Source organism: Corvus cornix, chromosome 1A, assembly GCF_000738735.6.
Source record: "Corvus cornix cornix isolate S_Up_H32 chromosome 1A, ASM73873v5, whole genome shotgun sequence".
NCBI classification, from domain to species: Eukaryota; Metazoa; Chordata; class Aves; order Passeriformes; family Corvidae; genus Corvus; species Corvus cornix.
In genome coordinates this window covers 61,631,787-61,659,181 of record NC_047057.1, presented here as the reverse complement: position 1 = coordinate 61,659,181, position 27,395 = coordinate 61,631,787, and the positions used below count along the sequence as shown (strand labels likewise).

Sequence of the window (27,395 nt, the reverse complement as noted above, 5' to 3'; positions counted from 1 at the left end):
GGGGAAGTTTGCCTTACTTGCTTTGCATCCAAGGTTGTCATTCTTGAAACTCTGAATCAAATTAAATTATTGTTTTCACAAAAGGAAAGAAGGATAAAAATCTGAGTATGGCCCTTTGTCAGTAATTATTTCTCTTGCAATTCGAGTTACACATGAAATCATTCATCTTTTGTTTAGTAAAGGATTTCATACAGCTCTGACTGCAAAGAAGAAAGAATGAGCTATGACTAATAGGAACTGATCATTTCTAAACATTAATCTGTTATAAAACAATGAAAAATAAAATGAAATCTACTTTATCTTCATAATAAGAAAACGAGAAGGTAACAGGTAAGGAGTAAAATTAATGAAAGACTGAATTTAAAATATGCCAGTACCAAATGCAGATAGTTTATCTCATTCTGCTGGAAGGCAAATGATAATACCCCATCTGATATTTTTTAAAAATAATAAAACAAACAAAGGTAGAAGCTAATTTGGAATAATTAGTCAAAAGATTCAGTGCTGAGGACGCAGATGTAGAACTGTATAGACCTTCAGTATAGTCTTAGGGATTTCATGCAGAGGTAAGGTCTTGAGTCCCTGACGTGTCACAGACTGTTGCCTCAGTCTCTGATCCTCAGCATGTAAAAATATAGATACAGCCAGGTTATCCAGCCCATAATGCAGGTACTGATAACTGGCAGTCAGAGAAAGAAGGGTTAGGAGAGAAGAGGAGTTAACAGCCCCTCTGTTCACAGAACAGTCACCATCTCATTTTAAATGTAAAACTTGCCATGAATGGGCCAATCTGGAAGGAAAAAAGAAACTGAGGCCCAGCTATGCATGGCATCTTTATGGTTATTCACTGTCAGATGCCCAGACAGCTAAAGAAAAAGGATGTTCTTCCACACTTCCAACTAGCTGGTGTTTACTGTAGTCCCCTGCAGGTGTTTGCCATCCTAGGAGCCCTTTTAGGGGCTCTCCCAGATGAAACATGACTAAAATATGTAGGATATGTAATAGGTGCCCTGAGAAACAACAAAAAGGCTCTCAGAGTAGCCACTGAGTTACTGAGCCCTCCAGTTACAGTCAGGCCCAAGAGTTACTCCGTTTAGTAATTCACCAGGTTTACATTCTTGTCTCAAAATACCAGGAGTAATTAGACCATATGGACTAACTGTCTGCCAGTTCTTTTCGGATTTTCCTCCCTTTTTTTTACCTTCTTTTACTTAAAAAATTCAAATCCACTTTGATTTAAACAAGCATAAAAACACTTCCAAGACTAATAAATTAATGCAACGTGTGCATATATGCATGAAGTGCATTATTTTTCATGTTTCAAATTTTGCAACAGATGAACTTACTTCTTGTTTAAAAAAGCACATACTGATACTTCATATGCCATGTGTCTACCTGAAGTGAACAAAATCCAAGAAATCTTAAATTCCATATTTATGCTTTCCCACAGTCCTAAATTCATTCCACAGTGCAGTCGTGGAAACAAACTGCTGCAATATAACTTTCTATACCAAAAAGCTACATGTTTAACAGCTATCTTTCAGCTATCTAGGAATCTGAGATACTTTAAAAAATGTACTTGTCTGATGTAAATTACACAATTAGAAATATTTGACGCACACAGGTGCATCCCTGTGTTTTAATATTGAGAGAGCTTTGTCTGAACTCAGGAAAAAAAGAGAGTTTATGACCTTTGGAAGAAGGGCAGGCAACTCAAGAGAACTACAAGGATGTTGTGGGTTATGCAGGGAAAAAAAAGTAGAAGGACCAAATCCCAGATAGAAATTAATCTGTCTACTGCTGTAAAAGACAGTAAAAAAAAATGAATAAATACATCAGCAACAAAAGGATGGCCAAGGAGAATCTCCATCTTTTACTGGATGCGGGGGGGAAACATAGTGACAAGGACTGAGGAAAAGGCAGAGGTACTCCATGCCTTCTCTGCCTCAGTCTTTAACAGAGAGGTTGTTCTCCTTGTACCCAGCCCCTGAGCTGGAAGACAAGGACAGGGAGCAGATTGGAGCCCCATAATCCAGGGGGAAATAGTCAATGACTGCTACACACTGAGAGACACACACAAATCTACAGGGCTGGACAGGATCCACCCAAGAGCTGTGTGTCATCACATGGCACAGGCAGGGAATCAGCCCCAGCCAACGTGGGTTTGTGACAGGCAGCTCCTGCTTGACCCACCCAAGTTCCTTCTGTGACAGAGTGACCCCTCAGCAGATGAAGGAAAAGCTGTGGATGTGTTTTCCCTGGACTTCAGAAAGCCTTTGGCACTATCTCCCACACATTCTCCTGGAGACACCGGCTGCTCATCGCCTGCACAGGACCCTGCCTCACTGGGTGTAAAACCAGGCCCAGGGACTGGTGGGGAATGGAGCCACATCCAGGTGGGGCCGGGCACCAGCAGAGTCCCCAGGGCTCAGTACTGGGGCCAGTCCTGTTTAATATCTTTATTGATGGTCTGGACAAGGGCATGGAGTGCACACCCAGTCAGTTCATGGACAACACCCAGCTGGGTGGGAGTGTGGATCTGCTGGAGGGCAGGAAGGCTCTGCAGAGGGATCTGGACAGGCTGGATCCATGGGCCCAGGCCAATGGTCTGAGGGTCAACAAGGCCAAGGGCCCGGTCCTGCCTTGGGTCACACCAACCCCCTGCAGCTCCAGGCTGGGGCAGAGGGGCTGGAAAGCTGGGAAAGGCCCTGGGGCTGCTGGGGACAGCGGCTGGACATGAGCCCAGGTGTGCCCAGGGGGCCAAGAGGCCAATGGCACCTGGGCTGTGCCAGCCATGGGGTGGCAGCAGGGCCGGGGCAGTGACTGTCCCCTGTGCTGGGCACTGCTGGGGCCACACCTCACATCCTGGGGCAGCTCTGGGCCCCTCAGGACAAGAAAGGCATTGAGGGGCTGGAGCGTGTCCAGAGAAGGGAACGGAGCTGGGGAAGGGGCTGGAGCAGCAGGAGGGGCTGAGGGAGCTGGGAAAGGGGCTCAGCCTGGAGAAAAGGAGGCTCAGGGGGGACCTTCTGGCTCTGCACAACTCCCTGACAGGAGGGGCAGCCAGGGGGGATCAGGCTCTGCTCCCAGGGAACAAGGGACAGGACAAGAGGAAACGGCCTCAAGCTGTGCCGGGGGGGGGGGTGGTTCAGGTTGGACATCAGGAGGAATTTCTTCATGGAAAGGGTGGTCAGGCACTAGTAGGGACTGCTCAGGAAGGTGGTTGAGTTACCAGCCTTGGAGGTTCAGAAGAGGTGTAGATGTGCTTAGGGACAAGGTTTAGTGTTGGCGCCAGCAGTGCTGAGTTTATGTTTGGACTCGATGATCTTAGAGGTCTTTCCCAATCTAAACAAATCTATGATTGGTTCCAATTTACTCTGCTTTCTTAGTGGTGAAAAAAATCCTCATTCTAATTCATTCTAAAGAATGCTAATTTATTAAATGAAATAATTTATGAACAGCAATTCCAAAGGAAGTGTTCTGATGTTAAGCAGTTTCACAAGTGGTAAATTACTTTTCCCTTTAAAATCCAGTCAGGGAAAAGAGAAAGAACTCAGCTGTGTTACAGTTAATTCCTGTGGCAGTGGTTCTATTTACAGTTCTTCATGTAGAGTCACCATCTCCTTCTCGATGTAGTAACACCTTTACTGTGTCAAAACCTGGGGAAAATGCACACATACAAGCTACCACGGAGTAGGGAGGCTGATTCTCACCAGGTGTAAATGGTTCAAAAGCTGGTGGAGCACTGCCAAGCTACTCCAGCTGAGAATCAGCTCCACATAGACCCGCTCCAAACTAGTTGGCTATTTGTGTTTCTCTTGGACTATTGCCAAAGGGCTCATCGCAGTGCCCAACTCTGTTTACATCTTTGAAACATCCTGAAATTGCTGCTGTCTGAGACTACAGCACAGACTACCGATAGAGCTGGTAGTCCTTTTGTTCAAGGAAAAAATGGGGGGAAAAAGCAGCAAAACAACAACAAAAAAGGCACTTTAAACTTTAAAATCAGCTCTGTCTCATAAAATTAAACTTTCAAGCAAATGTGAAAAATAAAGAGAAAACTGCTGTGGGGGATAGCAATTTCACTCTTGTGGTTTATGAACTGCAGGAAAGTGAAGCTAATTCCCCATAGTGAGATTATAGGTCTCCTTTTCTACAGGTCTTAAATTAAAAACCAGCTGAATCCAAAGTGAGCTAGTTTACTGGATCAGAAGATTCAATTATTTCTGCTAAGTAACTGAATGTGAACTACTTCCTTTTAATAATATACAACTAATAATTACTGCCCAAGAAAGGACTTTTTCCTACCAAGCTAATTAAACTAAAGCAATATATTTTCCCACTGCTCTCAAATTTAACTAAAGCCAGGAACATCGAAAAGCAAGTAAATGCAAATCTCCACTCCCATGAAGAAATACAAAGCCACGCAATGTGTTCAGACATTACAAGAAATAGGATTTGCCCAAAATTGTTATGTTGAAATCAACATAATTTCTGGTCTATATTCAGCATACATGCACAAGTGTGTCTTGCACACTCGTACAGACATGGTGGGGAGCTTTACTGCAAAGCGGATGCAAAGCACTTTTGGCTTTGTTAACTGCCTAAACTCCCCCTGCAAGAGGTCACAGTGAAATGTGTTAAAGAACTGATCCACATCTCTAATACACAACATGCAAGAGGTGTCTAAACTACTGATTCTCCTCTATTGTGATACTCTGGGATTGAACTGTTCCAGACTCCTCAGCCCCAGGCAATGCTGGGAAGAAATTTTATTTGAGAGAAAACATTTTCTGGAATGTTCATCAACAAGAAAAGAAAAAAAAAGGAATATTCTAAACTGCTGTGACTCAGGAATACCTAATAATTAAAATCATTGCATTGGTTTGACTTTGATGATATTTATGGACTACAATAGATGTAGTTCAGTCTACATTTTCATTCATTCACATACCTATTGCAGAGTTTAATTAGTTAATAACAGCTATACTCGTTCAACATGGTATAGAAAATCCACTTAGAGTTAACAAATTTTTATTTTCTTCCATGCATTTCTTTCAGAAATGTGAACGATTCTTGCTAATTCATTTCAGTCACTTAATTTGTATGGAAGCATTCATTAAAAAGACCTCTCCTGAATTCTGTATGATTGCTCACATAAGCAATAGCACCTGTATACTCAGAGCCTGATGAATGACATTCACATCTCCTGTATTTTCAAGTCATGCAGAAAAAAAATCACTTTCCAAGACAAATTTATCACATGAAATGCAGCAATTTAAGCTAAAAATTTCTTTAGTTAAACAAAAGAAAAAATAAGGAGAAAAATGATCCAGTGATCAGTTCTGATGCTAAAACAGCCAGAATGTTAAATCTCACTTTCTGCCTCTGCAAAACCTTTCACACTCCAGAAGCTCCGTATTGTTCAGTTCTCCCCACCACTTTCCCTGAACAGCTGAGCTCAATACATCAAAATAATTTTGCAGGAAAAACGATGCTTATGATCTTTCATATGCTGCAGACTAAACTACAGTGCATTGTGGTTTTAAGTCGTTTTAGAAGCAGCACTTCCAAAATGGAAAATGGCTTCTCATAAGTATGAAAGAGGAAATAAAAATATCACTCCAACATTCTGTTAAAATACAATTAAACCTGTATCTTTGTGCCTCAGACTGATAATATACTTTAACAGGATGATGAACTTTTCTTTCTCTCTCCTGAACATGTTGCTATTTCTTACACATCTGTCATGTCTTGCCTACCTTACACTGAATGCCTGAAATAAACTACCTTCAGCATTCTCGCCACAGTAATACAGCCACATCAGGTAGGCTTAGATGCCAAACTTCTCTCAAAAATTTTTGAAACCTGAGATGCCTCATTTCTAAATAATGAGTAGAGTCTATTATTCCCACTGACTACTTTCATTTTTTCAAGAACCATCTCAGTCTACCTGAGTCTACTCACTTCTATTGCCTGCCTCGAAGTCACTAATTAAAACAGCTCCAAATAGTTCCTAACTTTAACAATCAGGGAATATCTACCACTTTTAAAACGTATTTCTGAGCAACCAAAACCCAACACTGCAATACATTCACATCCAGGATTTCTGCATCCATCCAAACAAAACTCTAGTACAACAAGAAAACAAGCCACATGCTCAGAAATCTATGAAATCTGAAGTTTGCAAGAATTTTAGAGGGAATTTTGCTTCAGGAAACAGTACAGAAGTAAGTGCACTTCAGTTATTTGTTTTTTTGTCTTTTGACCAAGTGAGGGTGCAGCAAGAAAAGAACATAAAAGGATCAGGTATTTTACTAAGAAAAACATCTAGTATGGTTTTGTCCAGTAACAAAAAATTTGATTCCTTATGTATTTTTGTTATGTGGAAGACACCAAATAGGTTTTTTGATTTGAAAGGAGACATAAGAACTAAGAACTGGAATGGTCACTTTGAGGCAGAAGTTCTTATTCTCTGTGAATTTTAACAGGGAGTGAAACCCACAGTGTAACACCTTGAGCTGCTGCTGCTCCATATGGAAGCCACAATCCCAGCTTGGGAGGTTTATTATGTTAAATGAAGTCAATATTTTATTTTAATACAGTTTCATTTTAATTGATGTTCACCTCAATGACTAAAAATTTGTACAAGGTCCTGGAAAGTAAACATTAGGTGATTCATCACCAGCAAAATGAAAGCTTGTCCCACTCATGAAATGAATCTATAAATCTTCACTGATAGAAACTGAATTCAGTGAGGAATAAAAGAGACTATTACAGCTGTTCTTGAAAAGATGGAGGAGGAAGGCACTGAAACAGAGACCTAGGCCTGGAGTCTGCATGGAACCAAAATAAGGCTGCCTCGGTTTGGCCCTTTGCATGCTCTTTGAAACTGCCCTGATTACACATGGAGGTTACCAGCCTTTCTATGCAAACTGCATGTGCACACGTGCACACACACAGAGAAAGAGAACATTTGACAAGGAGTCAAATAACAAAGTCACCTACTCTGCGATAAAACACAAATCAGGCAAGAAAATAACAACTCAGATGGAGTGACACACCCACAGCTAAGCACTAATGACCACACTGGACACAACTTGAGTAAAGACACTTGGCTGGAATAGTCCAGACAGCTGCAGTGCACCAAGGAAAGAGCCAACAGGTTGGAACAAAGTTCCAGCTCTCCCACCAAAGGGGGATGATGATTTGGAGAATAAGCCCCCTGTCGAGGCTGCTTTGGGCTGATACTCACTCATGCAACCTGCATGTCGATGTCCTTTAGACTGGAAGGAATTCAGCCATCTCCTCTGACAAAGCTGGAGCTCGCAGGATGGGCCTCACCCCGTTTGCTAAACTCAGTAAAAACAAGACTTGAACAAAAAGAAACTGCTCCCCACATACACACCCTTAACTTTCTTTCCTCAGTTCTCAATTTTGGAAAAACAATGTGGCACCAGAGCTGTTGGTCCATGTGTAAACATGCCAGACCAAATCTAATCAAAGCTCTATTGGAGGGAAGCTACTGAACACCAGGAGTCCAGCCCAGGCATCTGTCACTGCAGGACAAATGGTCACAAATCCCTTTCTAGGCTGATATTAATATTTGCTCTCCCATCTTCCCTGACTGGAAAATTAAGAGCTTCTGAAGTTCAGAAGGCCCTTAACAAAAGAAAGAAGGAGGAAATGAGAATACATAGACACTAGAAAAAAAAAATTTACTTCTGCAAAAAGAAAAATGAGGTTCTGTTTCACAGGAATAGATCCCTCCAGAAAATTGAAGCCAAGTAAAAATCCACTCTGGATAATGAGTCTGGAAGCAATCTCATCCAAGAGGGCTTCTTTAAGCTATCCAGGCCAATATGTAATTTAGAATAATGAAACTGTCATATGTTTGCAAGAGAGTTGTGATTGTCCCTTCCTTTCCCACATGGTGGAAAACAGAAAAAAAGTGCTGAAAGAGATAAAATGCTCTCCTGCCACCTTGTATGCCTGTTTGAAAGACCAAAGTTTCTCCTACAGCTGTATATATCTGCTTACAACCATTATGGAAAGTCAGTTGGTAGGAAAAAGATCTTCTCCTTCTGCCACTTGCATTTCTTTTGCTCTATCAAGTAAAATGTGAACTCTTATCCTATCACTAATGCACAATAATCCGCCTCTTAATAGAAAGGCCACTGGCATTCTTGCCATTTTCCACAAGATCAGAGCATACACACAGAATACCTGTTCTTTAGCAGATGCACATCTTTTCTACAAACCTCAGAGACCTGTTCTCATGGCGATACATAAATGCCCACGCACCTTTATAGGCATTTGTTTTTACATGGTAATTCTGAATAACAATTGTAAAAGGAATAATATACAGTGGACTCATTCAGCCAGCACAGCAGATCTTGTGCACTGACTGCATCAGGTCTTCTTGTGCAAACCCAGTGTGTAATTGTGCAATTAAAATCTTTGGCAGTGCAGAAATGAGAGTGGATGGTATAGTCTATCTTCAAGCTGTAGCTTGTACTAAAACTCTTACCTGCAAAATAATACTGGGGGGGGGGGGAGGGGGGGAGGTGATGAACTACAATAGAAGGCTGAAAATCTGTAACTCAAATACTCACTAATAAATTATTAGTATGGTTCCATGAATGATGTCATCATAGAGTTAATACCCTGTCTGATAACACAGAACCCTGTCTGATGACGAAGACCTTCTGCTTCAAATCCACATTCAAACTTCCACTGTTATCTCAGTTTCCTGACTTCTGAAACACCTGTTGGGACCATCTATTGCTTGTAGTGGGTATGATATCAACAGCAAACTCCCTATTGTAAGGCCTTTGTTGATACCTGCCCATTTCAGGTGTCTGCCTGACACACAGTTCTAGCTCCACAGTGGGAATGACAGAATCAGGGAAAGATGGCTCAAAAAGGACTTCTGGAGATCTTCAGTCCAACCACTGCTCACTACCTTTCAGCACCACTAGATCTGGCCAGCCACAACTGTCTAGCCAAGTCTTGGAAACACCTAAGGATGTATTCTCTGCCACCTCTGCGGTGTTCCGGCTTGCTATATTTTTACTTCTCTGATATGATTTTTTTTTTATTACTGAAAAATAAATTAAAACCCTCTAGAAAATGGCTTCTTCCTTAGGAAATCTTAGCCATCCAAAATATATTATATGGTATTATTATATAGAATTATTTGGGTTATTCTATCTGCCAGTTTGTCTATCTTCATAACAGCTCAGAACAAAAAGGTTGTTTAAAAGTACTTTTTAACCAGAAGCTTTCCACTTTACAGTAAATGTTATTGAGGAACTAAAGTCTTCTCTTTTACATTCACTGCAACTACGGCTACTGTCTGCACGAGATTGTTTCCAGGTTTGTGAATATGTTGTGTCCATGCCCTGGGTTTTGCTGGGATGAAACCAGAGTGCATCCTTCTGTGACTTGTTTTTCCAAAAAAAAAATCAGGGTGTCCAGGCTTTATAATGAAGAAGATCCAACAGTTCCCAGCATCTGGGCTGTGTGGAAGGAAGGAAGTGCATCAGGAAGACCACTGCCAGCAGGTCAGGGAGTGATCCTGCCCCTCTGCCCAGCCCTGGGAGGCACAGCTGCAGTGCTGTGTCCAGTCCTGGGCTCCTCAGGACAGGAGGGACAGGGAGCTCCTGGAGCGGGGCCAGCAGAGGCTGAGGAGATGATTTAGGGCCTGGAGCATCCCTGACAGGGAAAGGCTGAGGGAGCTGGGGCTGTCCAGCCTGGAGAGGAGCCCCAGCTGAGAGGGGCCCTCAGCCCTGGGTGTCCCTGTGTGCAGGGAGGGCTCCGAGCAGGGCCCAGGCTCTGCTCCGTGGGGCCCAGCCATGGCACCAGAGGAACGGGCAGGGACTGATGCCCTGAAGTTCCACCTGGACAGGAGGCAGAACTTCTTCCCTGGGCAGTGGCTGAGCCCTGAACAGAGACCAGAGAGGGTGTGGAGTCTCCCTCACTGGGGATATTCCAGACCCCTCTGGACACAATCCTGTGCCGTGTGCTCTGGGATGGCCCTGCTGGAGCAGGGAGTGGGACCAGATGAGCCACTGTGGTCCCTTCCAGGCTGACCCATCCTGGGATTCTGTGAAGCACATTGCATTCTCACCAATGCCCTGCTCATCCAGATCTGGCAGCCAGCCCTGTATGGTGCACTGTGAGAAGCATCATGCCCTAGGCCGAACAGAGCCACCCTTTGCATTCAGCATTGCTCTGGACACATTTTAATATCTCAGTATTCCCAAGTTTCCCATTAGGCTTCTAATGTTTTCATACTTCTCCTCCTTATCATTTATGGTGCTAATCCATGGTCCAAGATAAGGGTGTTGCAAGTACTAATTCCTAAGCAGCTGCTTTTGTGCATTGCATGTTGCTTTTCAAAATGGCTGCTCCCTGCTCAATGATAATACCTGTGTAATTAACAATTAAGACAGTTACATTTTCCTTTGTGAGTAGAGGCTCAATCTAGCACTTGAATTCTTGCCCTTGGAGCCCAGGAGAGTTAGAGCATTGGCTTCTGAGACAAAACACTGTCCCATTTGTTCTGTACAATTAAAAATAACCACTTAGTTTTAGATAACAATAGAGGAAAAAATACCAAGCACTATTAAAAATATTTAACTGCACACAAGTGGTACATATTTAAAAGACCTTAGAGACTGGCATGTTATGCAAACCAATCAAGCTTTCATGGTCTAATATGCAACTAAAACATTTTAAATAGAAGTAAAATCTTATGTGTACAGGTTATATATAAAAATGCAGATGTCTACAGGCAATAAACACTAAGTTAATGCTGCTTGGCTTTCACTCAGACCTTACTCCAGTGTTCTCAAAGTACTTTGTGACTATTGATTAACCTGTTTTATGAATGAGGGATATCTCTAGCTTCTAATTATTTCTACAAAGGGTGATGTAAGACAGAAGGTCAGTGCTGTAACTAGAAATGGAAAGTCTAGGTGCATGTTTTCAAAGCAGAAAAAGAAAATTATTTTATGATACTCAACTAGCAACTGCATTAAATTTAACTTTCTTATTGAGTTTTGAGATCTTAAAGAACTTTAAATTTTGAAGTCCTGACTATGTTCATAAGTATTTTCTAATGGACAGTCTTGACTATGGTCATAAATATTTTCTAAAGGACTAGCTTGATAAGGGAAGGTCAAAAAAAAAAGATTCACCATGTAAAGTTCAGCATATTTCTGTTCTTTTTAGAGATCACATTACTATGATGTAGAAAGAAACTGAGATTGATTGCCAGAGAGGTGATGACAAACATCTCCTTTCAGGGCAAACAAAGTATAGAAACAGAAATGCCAAACAGTAGTGCTCTGTAGGCACAGGAGTGTACTACAGCCTGAAATCTAGCAGCAGCTAGTTAAACCCTCACAAAATTTGTCTTCCCAAGCTTTCTGACTGGTGGGCTGGCGGATGGGACTCTGCTACTTCTGCATCTGCTGCCCTGATAGATTAATGAAAGGCTGCTATTGCTACTGTTGATGTTTCCACTGGACATGTCATCAATCAGCGTGGCAACTTCATTCAGCACTGCTGAATAGTGAGCAAAAAATCCCAGTTTGGCTGGAAGACTTTCATCAAGACTCTCTCCCAGATGGAGAGAGCAAATATCTTCAGGAGACCTCGCAACACTCAACATCCTGGACCATAAGGGGGTGGGAGATGAGTTAGTAACACTGTGGAACATGGAGTGTGGAAGTGTAGCTATAACCTAGAGTTGCAGAAAAGATGGAAAGCGTTCTTTTTCCTTGAAGGATAGGTCATGGCAGATAGCTCAGGCAACTTGTGCAGAGTGACAAGGTTTGCACACAAAGGGAATGTGGTAGACCTGATTTTACAGAAGCATTATTTATGGGTTAGCGGGTGGACAAAAGGTTTTCTCACCATGTTTTTACAGATCTAATCATGCACAGAAAGTTCAAATGGTTCTCTTTAGCCTCGACATAGTGCTACTTCATAGATAGTGTTTTGCTTTAATTTAATTTCTCTAGACTTCCATGCGACTTTCGGTACTTCACTGCCTGGAAAATTATTACTGACACTGGAAATATGGTGCCTGGTTATGAACACTGCAATGAAGACATGAGGTTGCCAGACATATTGTAAACAGAACATAATTATAGTATTTACAGTTGAAAATCAAAATGGGAAAAGATGCCAAGCTCCATTTCTCAGAAGTTAATATTGGGACTGAGACCATCTAACATCTTCCCAAATAATCTGGAAAATTAAGTAAACTGCACATTGACTGCATACACTGTACATGCAAGAGGAAGATGAACTACAACACAGTAGGTTGGTAGGTTGAAAAAAAACCCAGAAAGATCTGGAGGCCTGAAAGGGAGAAAGAGAAGGGTGCATTTAAGAGGAAAACTAATCTAGACAAATGTAGAATAAGCTTAGACAAAATTAACACCCATCTCAAGTAACCAAATGGGAAAAAGCTAATTTTCATTAAAAAAAAAAAAATCCAAGAGATTTCACAGTTTATTCACACCGAAAATTCACACTGGGGTATATGCATCAGGTTTGACAACTTGTTTGCTACATTTCAGCCTGACACGATTTTAAAAGGAAGAATAGATTCCCTCAAAAACCTGCCTTTTAAAATACACTTTTACTTATTTTAAACATGTATGGAATGCTCGTGAAAGACCCAATTTACAGGCCCATCGGCAGAAATAATAAACAGCAATGTGACATCAGTAAGAGACACAGAAGTAGCACATACAAGGTCCTGGGTGGAAGTCAGGAAGCCAAAGTCCATCTGCCTCCAATACTGTCAAGGAGTTCTAAGCGTTCACTGTACAGTAGAGCAAAATCTATGAAATCTTAAGATGCCACTGATTTGTTGACTTTAGTTTAGAAGCTCAGCTAGACCTTGGGGAAATCTATTACTTTATAAAAGAAAGTAAGATTCTGAGGGATATGAAATAAAAGACCTTCACAGATGCTGAAATAAGCTTGCTGAGTTAAATGATACTGTATACACTAATGAACCTCAAATATTATCTGTAGGATAGAAATTGTCAGAAGAATTACCCTTGCAACAAAATTAACCTGTAATTAGATAAACTCACCAAGTATAGAAAACATATTTTATGACACAAAAGCCCCCTACATGGACTGTTAAACAGCTGCTCCTGGCTGAGAGTATGAAGAGCACACCATCTTTTTCCCCATCATTATTTGGTTGACCATACCCACAGTACAGTACATTATTTTGTCACAGGAATGATTCATTACAAGAAAATATAAAAACTTTATCAAAGTGAGTGTTACTTTTCTTCCTAACACAGCAATCCAAATACAGCTGGTGCAGACAAAATGGCTGATGTGATAGCAATCAACAATATTTTTTTTATGTATGCTTAAAAACCTGCTTACCAAGGGGAGCCATATATTCTGAATCCCCTCACCGTCACTTCAGAGTCTTGAAGATAGATGCAGTTTGTTAGAAGAGACTGTACATTTTCATAGCTCTCTGGCTTCAGCTTAGAAACAGAGGGGAAATAGTAAAAGTCCTGCTTGATTAAGTCAGCCATGAATTCCTGGTCAAAGGTCAATTCATGATTTCCTGCTATCACAATCTTGTATTCATAGGGCAGGCTACCTAAAACAGTGAAAAACAAACAAATTACTTGTTTTATGGAAAATCTGATAAAAGCAAACAGATAGACAAAGTGTTATCGATTCCTGTAATATGCTCACATATTTGAAACAATCGAGCCTACCCCTACTACATGTTATTGTAATTCCTGCTGATTTCAGGTAAATGACATTACTGTCTTTTTCATGGCACACTATGATTTAGCATGCTTAGCATTAATGTGTTGAAATTACTTTCAACTCATCAACCTTAAAAACCAGTCTGCAGACTTCTGCTCTACTATTTACTTCTAGTTAATTGCCATTTGTGCTGCAAGTATCATTTACTGTGACAGTGATGATAACTCTTTGACAGAAATTAGGGTTCAAAGAAGATCAGCCGTAATGCTTCATGAAATCATGTCAGCTCTCTTCTCCCAGAGCTGGGGTCTTTGTCAGCCTGTACTGACGAGGTCTAACACTCAGAACTTGGGTCAGCCAGAGGGGTCTCTGCCCTGACATTAATATCAAGCCTTCAAGCAAGACAGGGATTCAGTCTGGCTGTCAAAAATCCACATCCCACAGTGAAATCTCACCATTTGCCTCTATCCCATGGTTTTTTTCCTGCTCCATTTTCTCAGTGACTCCCTTAGCTCCATGGACTATAATTTAAAGTGACTCATGTTCAAGAATATTTTACAACCCCTATTTAGTGAAAAACCTTAGAACAACCTCCTGATGAAGGCAAGAATATATATGCCCACACACGTGGGCTCTTCCTGAGAGCAGCACTGAAACAGAAACTTTCCACCTGACTCCACATTTGGTTATTCACTGGATTCTGCCCCTGAAAGCTGGCATCTCCTGTCTCAAAGAGCTCAGCACAAACCTTCTAAGCACATCTGGGAGGAAACAAAGACAGAAACTGGGCAAAACTGCATTCATTAGCTTTGTTTCTGCACTGTTAATTTGTATCAGGATGAAGACGATCAGGCGATTGGGACCAGAAAGAAATATTTCATTGAAAATTAAACCCACCTTGCATAACAGCAATCTTGTGGAGTTTTAATTTTAGAAATGCATTGTTGATAACATAAAAATCCTTAGCAATGGCCCAAGTTTAACCTGGAGGCGGGCTATTTAGAGAATGCAAAAAACCAGTTAATATGCAATGGCAAAAGTTGGCATGAGTAGGACTTCAGAATAAAATGCAACAGTGTGATTCAGAGCTATGGAAACAGAAGACACAGCAGTGCTAGCCCAAGGGAGATGACACAGCACCGAACTTTGCCAAATGAAGATGTGGGTGATTCTGAAATAAGAGTTTCAGACACTTGTAACACCTGTATTAGGGAAGCTGATGGTACAGGTTCCACTCTTTCCTATGGACCAAATATATATGTGTCTTTAGAATATTTAATAAAAACCCTTCTCAGATATTTATAATTACATGTTAAATATTGAAGATTCAATGATTTACCTGAAAGACTTCTTTATTATGCTTCTGAAGCACTTGGCATTTTGCAGATGTGTACTCCATCTCTAAAAGCTTTCCAGGTGTGTGCACATATACACACACAAGTTAAAAATGTTATTTATGTGCTGCAATATGTAGGGGTATCTTCAGGCCTTAAAGGAATAAAGAAATCCTGTATGCCACAATATTGTTACCAACTCCATTTCTGTTCTGTTTGGTAAATCTTTTCCAGCTCATCTGATCCATCCATCTAGCAGCCAAGAACCTGTATGAGCTGGTTATAGTTGTTGCTTCCACTAATGTATTTATGTCATGTTGCTGTCTGTGGGTGTTACTTAGGCAAATTAGCAAATTACTCTAAATGTACAGTTACATTTATTATAGTGGCGGCCACAAGCACTGCAGTAGTTACAGGTCTGTCAGCTTTTCAATTAACAACTGTGGTTTTGATGAGTATGCAGCTCAGTTGTTTGTTTTTTTTCTTTCATTCCACACCAGGCTATGGTAAAACTATTTCCTTTTCTTTGTCTCCTCAACTATACTCTTTACCCTTTAAACCTTAATTTTTTTACTAACAGGGTATTTTCTGCTGCTTGTTCATAGATTTAGCAATATTTTGTTCAAACTTTGTTCCTTGGAAGACTTTAGACTGTGCTTTGCTTTTTACTCTGAGTGCTCTTGAAGTACAAAGTCAGACTTAGGTATAAATCTTTGAAACCTTGTTCCTGCCTAGACACTGCTGTTGTGAAGTTATGTGTAAGGAACAGATTTCTGCGGGATTTGTAGCCCTGGCTTCCTTGGCTAGGAGCAGGACATCCCCAAGAGCACATAATCTAAGAGCTGTTGTATGGCTGTGTTCCTATGCATAACCCTAGAACACTTTTCCATTTTTTATCCCAACAGCTCTTGATTGCAGATAATTCAAATGCTTCCAGGTTCATCAGTTATTCCCACACCTCCACCCAGGATGGAGTAACTTCACTCAAGACTCTGCAGTGAATCTTTGTGGCTATGGCACCCTGGCTGTGTTAATCACCAGTGGAACCAGCTGAACAAAGAGTGATCTTTCTCCTCCATGTAGCACTTGTGAGACCTCCTCTGGAGCGTGGTGTCCCATCCTGGGCTCTTCAGTGACAGGAAAACTACTGAGAAACTGAGGCAAGTCCATCAGAAAACTGCCAAGGTGGTTGGGACAAGGGGAGAGACTGAGATCTGAGGCTGTTCAGACTCAGAGAAGATGCAGAGCAGACCCTACTGCTGGTCTGCAACCACCTGAGCTCAGGAAAAACACAAGAGCAAGTTCTTCTCAGAGGTGCAGTAACAGACACAAGTGGGAACATCCTACAAGGAAAGAATTTTACCGTGAGGATGGTAAAAAATGGAAATAAGTGCCCTGAACAGTGGGAAATCTCCTCCCTTGAAGGCAATCAAAGTTCACCAGGCCAAGGTTCTGGTCTCTAACTACGCCTGCTTTGAGGAGGAGGCTGGACTCAATGCACTCCAGAGGTCCCTCCATTCTGCCTGATTCTCTACGTCCCTGTCAATCAACACTGGAAGACAAACCAGAATTTTAAAGAGCCTGCAATGCTAAAAGAAATCAAAACCTCATTTTGTGTTGTGATTGTAATGGGAAAAAATCTATGTCAGACAGGCAATTTAACAGGACTAGAGAGTAAGTTCCATTAACTCTGGTGTAAGTTTCTCATCCTATCCGTCTAGCAGATGAGTAGGACTAAATCCCCAACTGATAACCAATTAACATTTGATGCTAGCATATGGCTTTGCTGGTGGGCAGGTAGCAAACTTGTTATTAATACAGAAGCTCTGTGTATACAATGATATTAAAGAAAATTTATGGCTGTCACAGGGATTCTGCACACATATCCGGGACAAAATTAATTCCCCAGAAAAAAACTAAGGCAGGAAGCATGTAAGAAACAGATCTGCCCTTCAGGAGTGCCAAGAAACACATGCAAGAACATATGCTACGGGAGTCAAAGATGTAAATTGGAAAAAAAAGAAAAAAAGTTATTCATTTATTAATTTGGGGGAAGTTACATTTTTTTCTCTGATCTCTTCTTTTGACCAGCCAAAACAAGGCAAGTGTTTTTGTCCAAAGTCCAGGGATCCTTCTGTTCTTGGCACCTGAGAAGATTCTGCTAAAATATGCCTCTAATCTGGACATAAACTGCAACTAGAATCGGTTGGAAAACTTTTACCTAAATATTTTTCTGTATTAAAATACCACTTGGATGGAATGGGATATATTTGGAAATTTGCACAGTCTTTCTGACATTACCAAGGAAACAAAATGAAGCAAAATGTCCATTTAAATTATTTTGGGGTGAATAAAAATTTCATTTCTAGGCAAAATTTCACTTTTTTTTTTTTTCCTAAAGTAAGGGTTGAGTTTTTTCCTCTTATCATGTTTAACTTGCAAGAAACTAAAATTATTTTCCTCCGTAACCAACCTCTATCCACTTCATCCTATTTGGATTTGGAATCAAACATTTACAAATCAAAACCCTGTCAGAAACACACTGGCTCAGATTCAGCCCTGGGCTTCAGAGCTTTCTCTTCCAGGCCACGTTCAACTTTTGCCTTCTGCCAATTTGGAATGGGGCTCCAAGCCACCATCCACTCTGTCAGCCTCTATCTTAATGGGGGAGATTTCTCCTGTCCTTTTCCTTCTTCTCAGCTACATGGCTCTTCATCTTTCCTGCCTTATTTTCCCCTTTCTGTTTTGTAATCTCCCCTTATATGCAGTAAAATGCTGGAGACATATTATCTTCCCCTTAATTTAGCAATTTTTGCAAAAGGTATCTTTTTTCTTAGGGAAAACATGGAACTTGTAGAAGTACAATGCTTTAGACTTCTGTATGCTTGTCACTCCATATCTGTCTGAAACTGCCCAACAGATTCAAAAGCCATTTACTATATAAAGACCCCAAAGGTAATTATGTCCCCTTGAATTTCCTGAAGGTGCCCAAGGTGATTAATGGCCAATCTGAAGGAGAGGTTTCAAAGGAATGAGGCTACTTGAACCCACAGCAGGTCTACAAGACAAGATCCAAGAAGTCAGGCAGCTGTGGCTCTGCTCCCAGAATAACTCATCACACAAAAAACTCAGCCCCAAATTTCCTCCATCAATGTAATTTCTTGTTATTTGAGATTATTTTACTATCAACAAGCTCAGGATATCATATTTAACTCATATATAGCCAGATGTATTATCATCTTACTGACTTCTTCACTTCATCTGTGGAGTTTTTGTCAGGTTACAACAAACCTTTCTCAGAAAGTTTCTTTGCTTTCATTTGTTCAGTGTAAGAATGTGACAGCAGTTCTGGTAATAGAATATGTATGGGAATATATATATTCTTTAGCTAGGAACATCTTTGTTTATTCCTTTCATTACTGCAGATTACTAATTAAGAAAATCAACCGAACATCTAATTTTTGCATGTTTATGCACCAATTACAAAATTATTGTGGCAATTTTTAACTTCCAAACTCCAGTAGGTTCTTTTTATGGCGAACATAATTTTCACAAAATAACTTGAAGTGCTGGGGAACCATTGCTTGAACTACAGGCTTGATAATGCAGCCTGCTGAGCAACATTGTCTGTTTGCTATTTCTCTGCAGCTGAGCTTGTTCAAAATGGGATTGTGTGTGCTTAAGGGCTCATCCTGTTCTATCAGCAACCCAGTAAACCAGATCAACACTGCAAATAATCCAAAAGCAAATTCATGATGTCCATACACCAGGCTCCCCTTGTACCAAGTGAGGCATCTTTATCAACCTTGGACCTCCTCTGAAGCTCACAGTTGTTATCAACTCCCAACTTTGCCAAGCTAAATGCAAACTTGTACAGGCAGATGTGCTTTGCTTCTCTCCTGGTATTGTACTGAGCAGAATTTTTAGTATTCATTAAAAGAAGTGACAATCATGTAAGTGCCCACTTAATGCTTCTTCCCTCTCATTTCAACCTTTTAGAATACAGCAGTGAGTGATACAGTGGAAAGACTGCATAACTGTCTCAGATTGCTTTTTAGCATCTTTTTGACAGTTCTGTGTTTAAACACTGAGGCTGATGTCTGGGAAACTCACATTAACATACTTTTTGTATGGTGTGTAATCTGGAATAATACTGTAAATGAACACTCCCTCCGAAGTCATCTGTAACCTTCCAGCTCTAGCCATTCTTGCATTGAAAAAGCCAGTAATTATACCAAACATTAGAACAGCAAACACATAAAACACTGCTCACGTTGGTAAAACAGGATTCCTTAAAATAGACAAAGGCAAATCAAACTAAAAAACCACCTGATAATAATCCAACTTAGACTCTTTGATATACTGTGGTGTTTTATAGACACCCACACACGTAATAATTGGTCAAAATTACTTCTTAAAGGAAAAGTGGCTTCCTTTTAGCTCAGTTTATTTAATTACCCTGTAATTATGCAGAACCAGCCCAATGCATAACTAGGCCATTAGAGTAGCTGCAGTGAGTCAAGACAAAAGGTTACGTGGATCTGCACCTTCTGGTCACCTGGGGTCTGTAAGAGATGTCTACAAAATTGCACGACTGCAATGTCTGCCTCAACTGAACCTTCCTTTAATGTGTCCCCTTAGATTATGGCACTTGATGGCTCGAAAGCCACCAACTATGTAAGTCACAGGGTCCGTTTGCATAAGTTGTTGGGTTTTTTTTTACTTCCTGGGATAGTTATAGTCTTAAATTTTCTGAGGACATAAATTCCTACCACAGCTTTTCTGCCCCCTGAAATAATCTAGTTTTGGTTACAGCTTGTATCTGGGGACTACGAAAGGGAAGGAGCTGGGAAAACAGAGTTAAAAAGTAACAATTAAAAAACGTTTTACACTTCCTACATGGATCTCTGTGCACACTGATACAGATTCCTATTCAGATCTTCAGATCCCACGGAGGCGCTTTCAGCATCTCCCACTTGTCACCTTCTGGAAGGGAAGACTACAAAGAGCCGTGTGTCATGTCAGCGTACGAGGTGCACAGCACTAATAACCATGTTTAATGTTTGTGTACAGTGCTGCACAATAGGTGTTCAAAGTGCTGTGCTGAGAATAATTAATCCTCCAACACATTCATGTGGTAGGTGGATCAAGCATCATTTTCACAATTTCACAAGGGGGAACAATAAAGAGGCTGTCAAATCTGAAGATGACTAACTAGAATTTGGTTGCCTGTCTTCCTCAGGCTCTTTCAAATATCTCTGCCAGAGGCAATGACAGTTCACAGAATCACATCCCAGATCTTTCCAGTTCTGTGGTTGTTCACTTCTGGGCCACACTGCCTTCCTAAACCTACCTTTGTCTGCTAGTCTGGGATAAGACTGGGTATTTTTATTCACTTGCTCATTTGAGGGGTCAGGGGGGGTCTCAGTATTTATGAAACCACAGACCCAGAACCCTGAAGTTTGGCTACTTTCCAATGCATTAGTGGAAAGAGGCAAGCTCAGTATTAGTACAAGAAATACCCCAGAAGCACACGTGTTTGAAAGGAGGAATTAAAGGAACAATGCTTTAGCACCCATCACCTCTACAGCTTCTCACCACTGGCACAGGAGGTGTACATAGAAAACAGTTGCTTTGGATCATCTGCCCAATACAGGGATGCAACAAATATTGATGCTGAGACTCACAAAAGCCATTTTAATATTCTGGAGCTCCTAGGACATCCTAACTTGCCAGAACTGGAGAAATACTGGGAGAGGGTGTTGTAGTGCACTTTTCTGTGTCTGAGCCTGGGATGTACAAATGCATCCGAGCCACTATACATTTAAGAAATGCAAGAAAAACCAACACTTATTTTTTAGTATGCCCAGTCTTTTAAAATTGACATCTGTTCTAAATCCCTACACAGCTCAATGTTTTTTACTGCATTTCCAAAGCCATTCTTTTGTAAATAGATAATTAGTGCTTAAATACTTCTTTCAAGGGGTTTCTACATTAACATTAAAATAGTGTAATTACCGATGGTCAAAATGGCATGGCTACAATATATAAAATCTAATTCCTTTTGCTGCTCTGAAGCTGATTTTTTTCATCTTCAACATGATTTTAATCTGTTTTAAATGTATTACTGAACTTAAAAATATACCTGTTAAGAGAGGAAGAAAAATAATTACCATCATTTTACAAAGCAAAAGTAAAGCTAAGCCTAGTGACCACAAGTTTTTCTGAAGATCTTTTATCAAGAACTTAAAAGTAGAGATTATATTTATTGACAAATATCTGATTCTGTCTACAGAATCTAATACTACAGGATTAGGTCAAATACAATCAAATTCTAGAAACAGCTAACTCTAGTAATGATAGTTACTACACTTGGTAGGCATCTTCACTCTAAAATATCTTTTGGTCTGAAATAAAAATATATCCTTCATGCTGAATTTGCCTAGGTCAGTTCCTGAAGTGCATGTCAAATAATGTAATCCTTTTTTTGTGTGTGTGTCTGTGTTTGTGTGTGTACAACATGCATGTAATAACATTTCCAGGAAAATACTCTGAAGAGCTAATTATTGTTTTCCACTACAAGTCCAAGTCACTTTCTATTTTTTTTATTTCCAATTTACCTTGAACTTGAATCTCAAATAGAAACTCTGTCTTAGAAATTGGAAAATCTCAAGCAAACACACTGAAACCATATACATTATAAAATGTGATAGTTTAAGTAATCTTTCCAATCCATGCACAGAAGAGAATTCTCAGAGAAAAGATGGAAGTACGTGTTGCAGCTTATACCACAGATCAGCTATTTAGTTAAATTTCCAGGAAAGTAACCCACAAGCTCAAAGTGACAGTGGGTCCTGGAGCATACACAATTTGGAAATGATATTACAGGCTTGAGCAAAGGGAATTACATGAGTAACTGAGCCAAGCAGGCAATTTCCAGTGCCAACAATATGGGAGATAAAAAATAGAGATGGTTTTGGAGTCAGTATTTGACAAGTGTACTAAGGCAGGGCATGCATCTTTGTATTTGTCCTACAACAGATTTGATTGATATGCAGGTAGGGAATAAGGGAATAAATAAAAAAACCGAAAATAATGAAAAAGCTGCAGATTATTTTTGTCTGTTTGCAGTGTTGTCATTAAAATCCCCTGAACATGCTGGAAAATTAGCACATGTTTGAAGTCACACCATGCATTTTTATAAATTATCAGAAAGTTCTGTTCAGTCCTACCATAAAACATACCTTGTACTTTGTTTTTTTCTGATTTTCCAAAACTGAGTTTTTAAATTTGGAAGAAAAATACAGTAAGAGAACAAACTAGCTAAAAAAAGGAAATAGTTGAAATATGATAACAGGAGAAGGGTCAGTTCAGAAAAAAGAAAAGGGAGAGCAATGAGCAGGTTGGCACCATTTGTATGCTTTGTAAACTGACTATTCTTCTCCTTTTCCTTCAATTTTCCAAGTTACTCTGAAAAACATCAGCAAAATAGAAATCTCACCTGCAAAATACATCATGATATTTCATGACTGGGCAATAAGAGGACCGATGAAACTGAACATAAATTTATGCAGAATAATTCAAGTACTGGAAAAAACTACACAAACTACAGATGCAGTGATGGCTTCTGAACTAGGTATTACCATTCAGGAAAGAGTTCATAGAATTGTATTAGGAAATTCTGTGAAAATGCCATCTCACTGTTCTGTTAAAAACAGAGTAATCCACAACACCAGAAAGGAAAGGAGAGCTAGGAAATTTCATTATGCCAGGGAATAAATCTGTAGTGTTCTCAGAACATGTGCAGTTCTGGTCTCACTCTTTTTAAAAGGATGTGGAACAAAGAGGTACAAAGAGTGACACAGATGATCAAAGGCATTTAAGGACTTCTGTACAATCTTCAGCCTGAAAATATCCTAAGGGAAGATATGGAAAGAACCTAAAAATTCTGAAGCAGAATAAAGAATGATAAATTGTTCACTTGCCTCTTCCAGTATTAGGAAATACCAAATCAAACTAGTGGATGACAGGTTCAGAATAAGCACAGTTCACCACACCACCCCTATCATATTCTGGAATTCTGATGCAAAACTGTGTCTGTGCTCAAACTTTGCACAGATCCAAAAGGCAATTAAAAAACTCAGAGAAGAAAAATCTATCTAAAAAATAATAATTTTAATAATTAAAAATTAAAAATTAAAAGTAATCCTGGACTGCCTACCAGAGAAGGCTGAGAAAATAAATACATCCAGTGATCACCAACATTTTAACTCTTCCACAGAGCTAAACATCAACCCAGCCCTAGTGAAACCTCAACTCTCTCCCTCAGAAAGGGCTTAGAGAAAAAGACACATGAGAGAAAACAATTAATTACCAGCAAAAACAAACTGAAATGAAGTAGAGGACTTTAGGGGTCACAAGTATAAAACTTGGTGACTAAAGGGCAGCCAAAACAGAGCACCTGGGCTGCCAGCCCCAGGCAGGGACAATACTGGGATCGTGAGCAGCATCATCTGAGCTGGTACCGGCCTTGCTGGGTACCCACGGACAGTCAGAAAAAGAGAACAGATTTTAGGGGATGACTCATGCAGCCAATGTGCCTCTATTAGCACAACACTTGAGCATGTGCTTGATAGAACCATAAGGCCCATGGAAGTTAATGATGGTAATGTAAAATAAATTTTCCATCAGAACACGCACAGGAGTTTTACATAAAGCGCAAAGATAAAATCTGGACTTGCTGAAGGGCAAGTTCATGTGGAGAGATGAAACAGAGATAGACCAGAGTGGCACAGACACAAGAGGGTATGGCAGAGCAGAAAACCGAAAGGTAGGCATCAACGCTGCACATGAAGACATGGAGCAAAAGCAGGAGGAGGATTTGTAACTCGTGCTTGGGGGGGAGCTGAGATCAAGGGAAGGTGTATCAAACCTAGTGTTTACTGCAAGGCATATACAAAGTTGTAATCTAATGACAGCAGCAGACATGGATTAGACAAAGAACAAAATAAGTGGGAAAGCAAGCCCTGTGCATGAAGGAATAAACAGGGAAATCTGGCAGCAGCAAGGAAGGATGTCAGTGGAGGAAAAGTCGGTGCCAGAGTCTGTCAGTTACTTTCTCAAGAAACCAGTAAAATATTAAGGAAGAAGAAGGTTGGGTTGGCTGTGGAGCTGCAAAATTATGGAAGGTACTGGAAGCAGCTATCTAGAAAAATCAAAACTGTTGGAGACTAATGTCTTCACAAAAAAATGGACAACCAGCAAAACCTTCTGAAATTCCTTCTCAACAGGAACGCTTTTAACCATTCTCCCACTTACTGCAGATTTTGCAAACACTTAAGATATTCAAGAGCTGGTAAACTGTTCATTTAAAACAAACAAAAAAAATATTAAAAATTTAAGTTAAATCTGTATTTTAAATTGCCAAGAAATGAAACAAAAACCTTTTAACTTGCTAACTTTCTGTATCTCAAAGATGTTCTTGCAAAAATATAACTCGAACCACCAAGATCACCTTTTCCCAAGCGCACGCTACCATGAAATTGGAAGCATGCCTGAAAAGTCAGAAAATTAAGCCCTTTTTTTTGGAATAAAAATGATGAAGAGAACATCACAGAAATGCCTTGGGAAATCTCCCTACCATTCTGAGAGGATTTCAGCTTACAGACATCTTCAGAACAGTGTACAGCTGTGACCAGCAGGGAGGCAGATGGAGAACCAGAGACAAAAACTGTGCAGCAAGCAATGTGCACAGCCCCATCCTTGCTCACCAGCAATATCCCAAAGCACTTCTCTTCCCACACCAGCAGATAAATAAAATCAGGATTATTTAGAAGGGGTAACCATATGGTTTGAATAATTTGTAAATGCTATTTTCAGCACATTACTATAATACATGGCAGAGACCTACAAAATAGGGTCAAAACTTGCTGTTTTATAACCAACCTGTTCCATTTGGGTGCAGAGACAGAGTTGATAGCTCTATATCAATTTATTACTTCCACATGCTGTTCCTAACTTCAGAGTCACAGAACAAAACAATTGTTCCATGTGGGGCATGTTATTGGGTTCCTGAGCTCAAATAAATATTTATCAGCCTTGCTGATAATTATTTGCTTGTAAATATTTGTTTAAATTGTGATGTCCTGACTTTCCTTTTTAAATTCCATTTCAGCCTACATGCATCTGTCTGCTTTGTGCTGTCCTAGTGCGGAATGCTGCAATATGTAGAAAAAAAAAAGGAAAAAAAAAAAGAAAAAAAAAAGGCAGGAAAAAAATGCAAAAATATCAACTACAAGAAAGAAAATCGACATAAAAACTTGAAATCCATTACCCTTAAACTGTGTCCTTTCCCTCTCCAACTCCTTCATTCCCTCTCACCTTTTTTTTTTTGTTAATGAAGTCTCAGAATCCAGAAGCCACTTTTATTCTAAATTAAGGTATCTGCAATGCTGCAGGAACAGCACTGATGAGGGTTTTTGTCTGGATACAGTGCATGCTTTCCAATTTTCAGTGTCTTTTTTTTTTTTTAGCATATACAAAACATTGCAGAAGCACACGTAAATCATCACTCTCTTGCCCAGTGGAACAGAATTTCAGTTACCAATGCCAACAGTTGCCTACAGAAGGCATCTACATCTGGTCTGCTACATCCAAGGCAGCAACCACAGGCACACACGGTTTGCTTTGTTTAGAATTCATCTCTGTGGCGCAGCTGAGCCTCAGATATAAAAAAACCCCAAACCTATGAGCCCTCTGGGGTTAAACAGACAAATGTTTTCAGTCACAACAACTTTTTTGGGGAGGCAGCAAAGCTGTAACAATGTATGGAAGAGATTTTATGTAAATCATTAAAGGCCTCCTGACTTCAATTGTTGCTATCACCAAGAAGTTGCTTAATGTATACTTGAGAGTGTGAAGGCAGAACAGATGAATAGTCTCACAAATCCTATTTGCTCAGTTGGAAAAATGCAAAAATATTTTTCAAAACTAAGGAAAAAAAAGACTCTGATTCCCGCTCACTGCCATTCAAATTTAAAAGTCAAATTAATATTCATGATTTCTGAGTGCGTGGAGGTTTTTAACTGGGAGGCAGAAGGGGCAGACACGATCAGTAAACAAATTTACTTTCAAATCCACACAGAATTCAATACCTACCTAGCCACTCGTTGAATTTTTTTACTTCACTAGGAAGTCCCAGCTCAGTAAAATCACCAGCATGTATTAACACATCTCCATATGGCATTTGGATGGGATCAGTTCTTGAGTGAGTATCAGAAATACAGACAAATCGTGTATATCCTGGAGGCTTGGGAGCGTCATGGGGCACCGGATCAACCCTGCAGGAAATGCATCATAACAAGGTTATAAAGTATTTACGTACTTCTTAGTGTCTGCTTTGCAATTCTAATACTGCTTTTTACCTTTACAAAAGCTTCCACAGACTTCTAAATCTGCCTGATGGAAGGATTTATTAAAACAAACCTAACACTAATGGGAGGTGTAAAAGATCTTGATGTTTGCATCACAACATTTTCAGTATTTGTTGGGTAGATAGATTAATTTAAAGAGATTAAGGAAAAGAGATTGGACTATGGCAGTAACTCTGACACAAATACTTACAAATAAATCAAAGGCATTGCCAGTTTCAAAGGAATAATACTACGCCATTTCATTGTTTAAATATGATTACACTGTACACAGGGAAAAGATTTACTTCAGATACATAAATGCATTTAAATGCATTTTTTTTTCTAATTATAACTTCTTTTCTGCAAGTAACTCAATTCCAGCAAATTTAATTAACACATTTTGGAGATATGTTTCAGTGTGTTAATGTAAAGCAACATAAAAACTCTCCTAACAGCTGTAAATGTACGTTAAAGCCTGACTATTGTCAGGACAAAGTGACAACTTTCTGGGCTTAATTACACTAAATGAAATCAGATGCTGTGAGGGGTGAGGCTGCATTGTTCAGAACCCAATCTCTACATTCAAAACTGAGGAAATGAAAAGATCTGACCCAGTTTGATGAGGTTCACTTATAATTTAAAAGAGGAAATCAGAGAACACCTCTCTGCTATAGGAGGAATACTTATTTTCAAATCAATCTTTTTAACCTGAATCCATATTTTGTTTGAATACACAGAAGCAAATCTATATGCAGCTATACTGTATCTGCTACTCCAGTTAGGGAATTCTGCTGGAATAAAATCAAAAAGGTAGAGATGCAAGAGTTATATTTGTGTCACTAGAAACCAGAGAGATATACAGAATTGTTATGAACTATTTTAT

The 27,395-nt window shown here is 39.9% G+C and overlaps 1 protein-coding gene across 4 annotated transcripts in view; it reads right to left on the bottom strand.

The window, feature by feature from the left end:
• Positions 1-27,395, bottom strand: part of MPPED1 (metallophosphoesterase domain containing 1) — a 63,120-nt gene that overhangs the window by 18,471 nt on the left and 17,254 nt on the right. For all 4 annotated transcript variants that reach the window (XM_039571291.1, XM_039571290.1, XM_010410268.3 and 1 more), the window contains exons 3-4: positions 26,259-26,440; positions 13,426-13,651 (exon numbers count right to left, since the gene is read on the bottom strand). In XM_039571291.1, the coding sequence (XP_039427225.1) occupies positions 13,426-13,651; positions 26,259-26,440 (408 nt within the window). The remainder of the gene's footprint in view (positions 1-13,425; positions 13,652-26,258; positions 26,441-27,395) is intronic.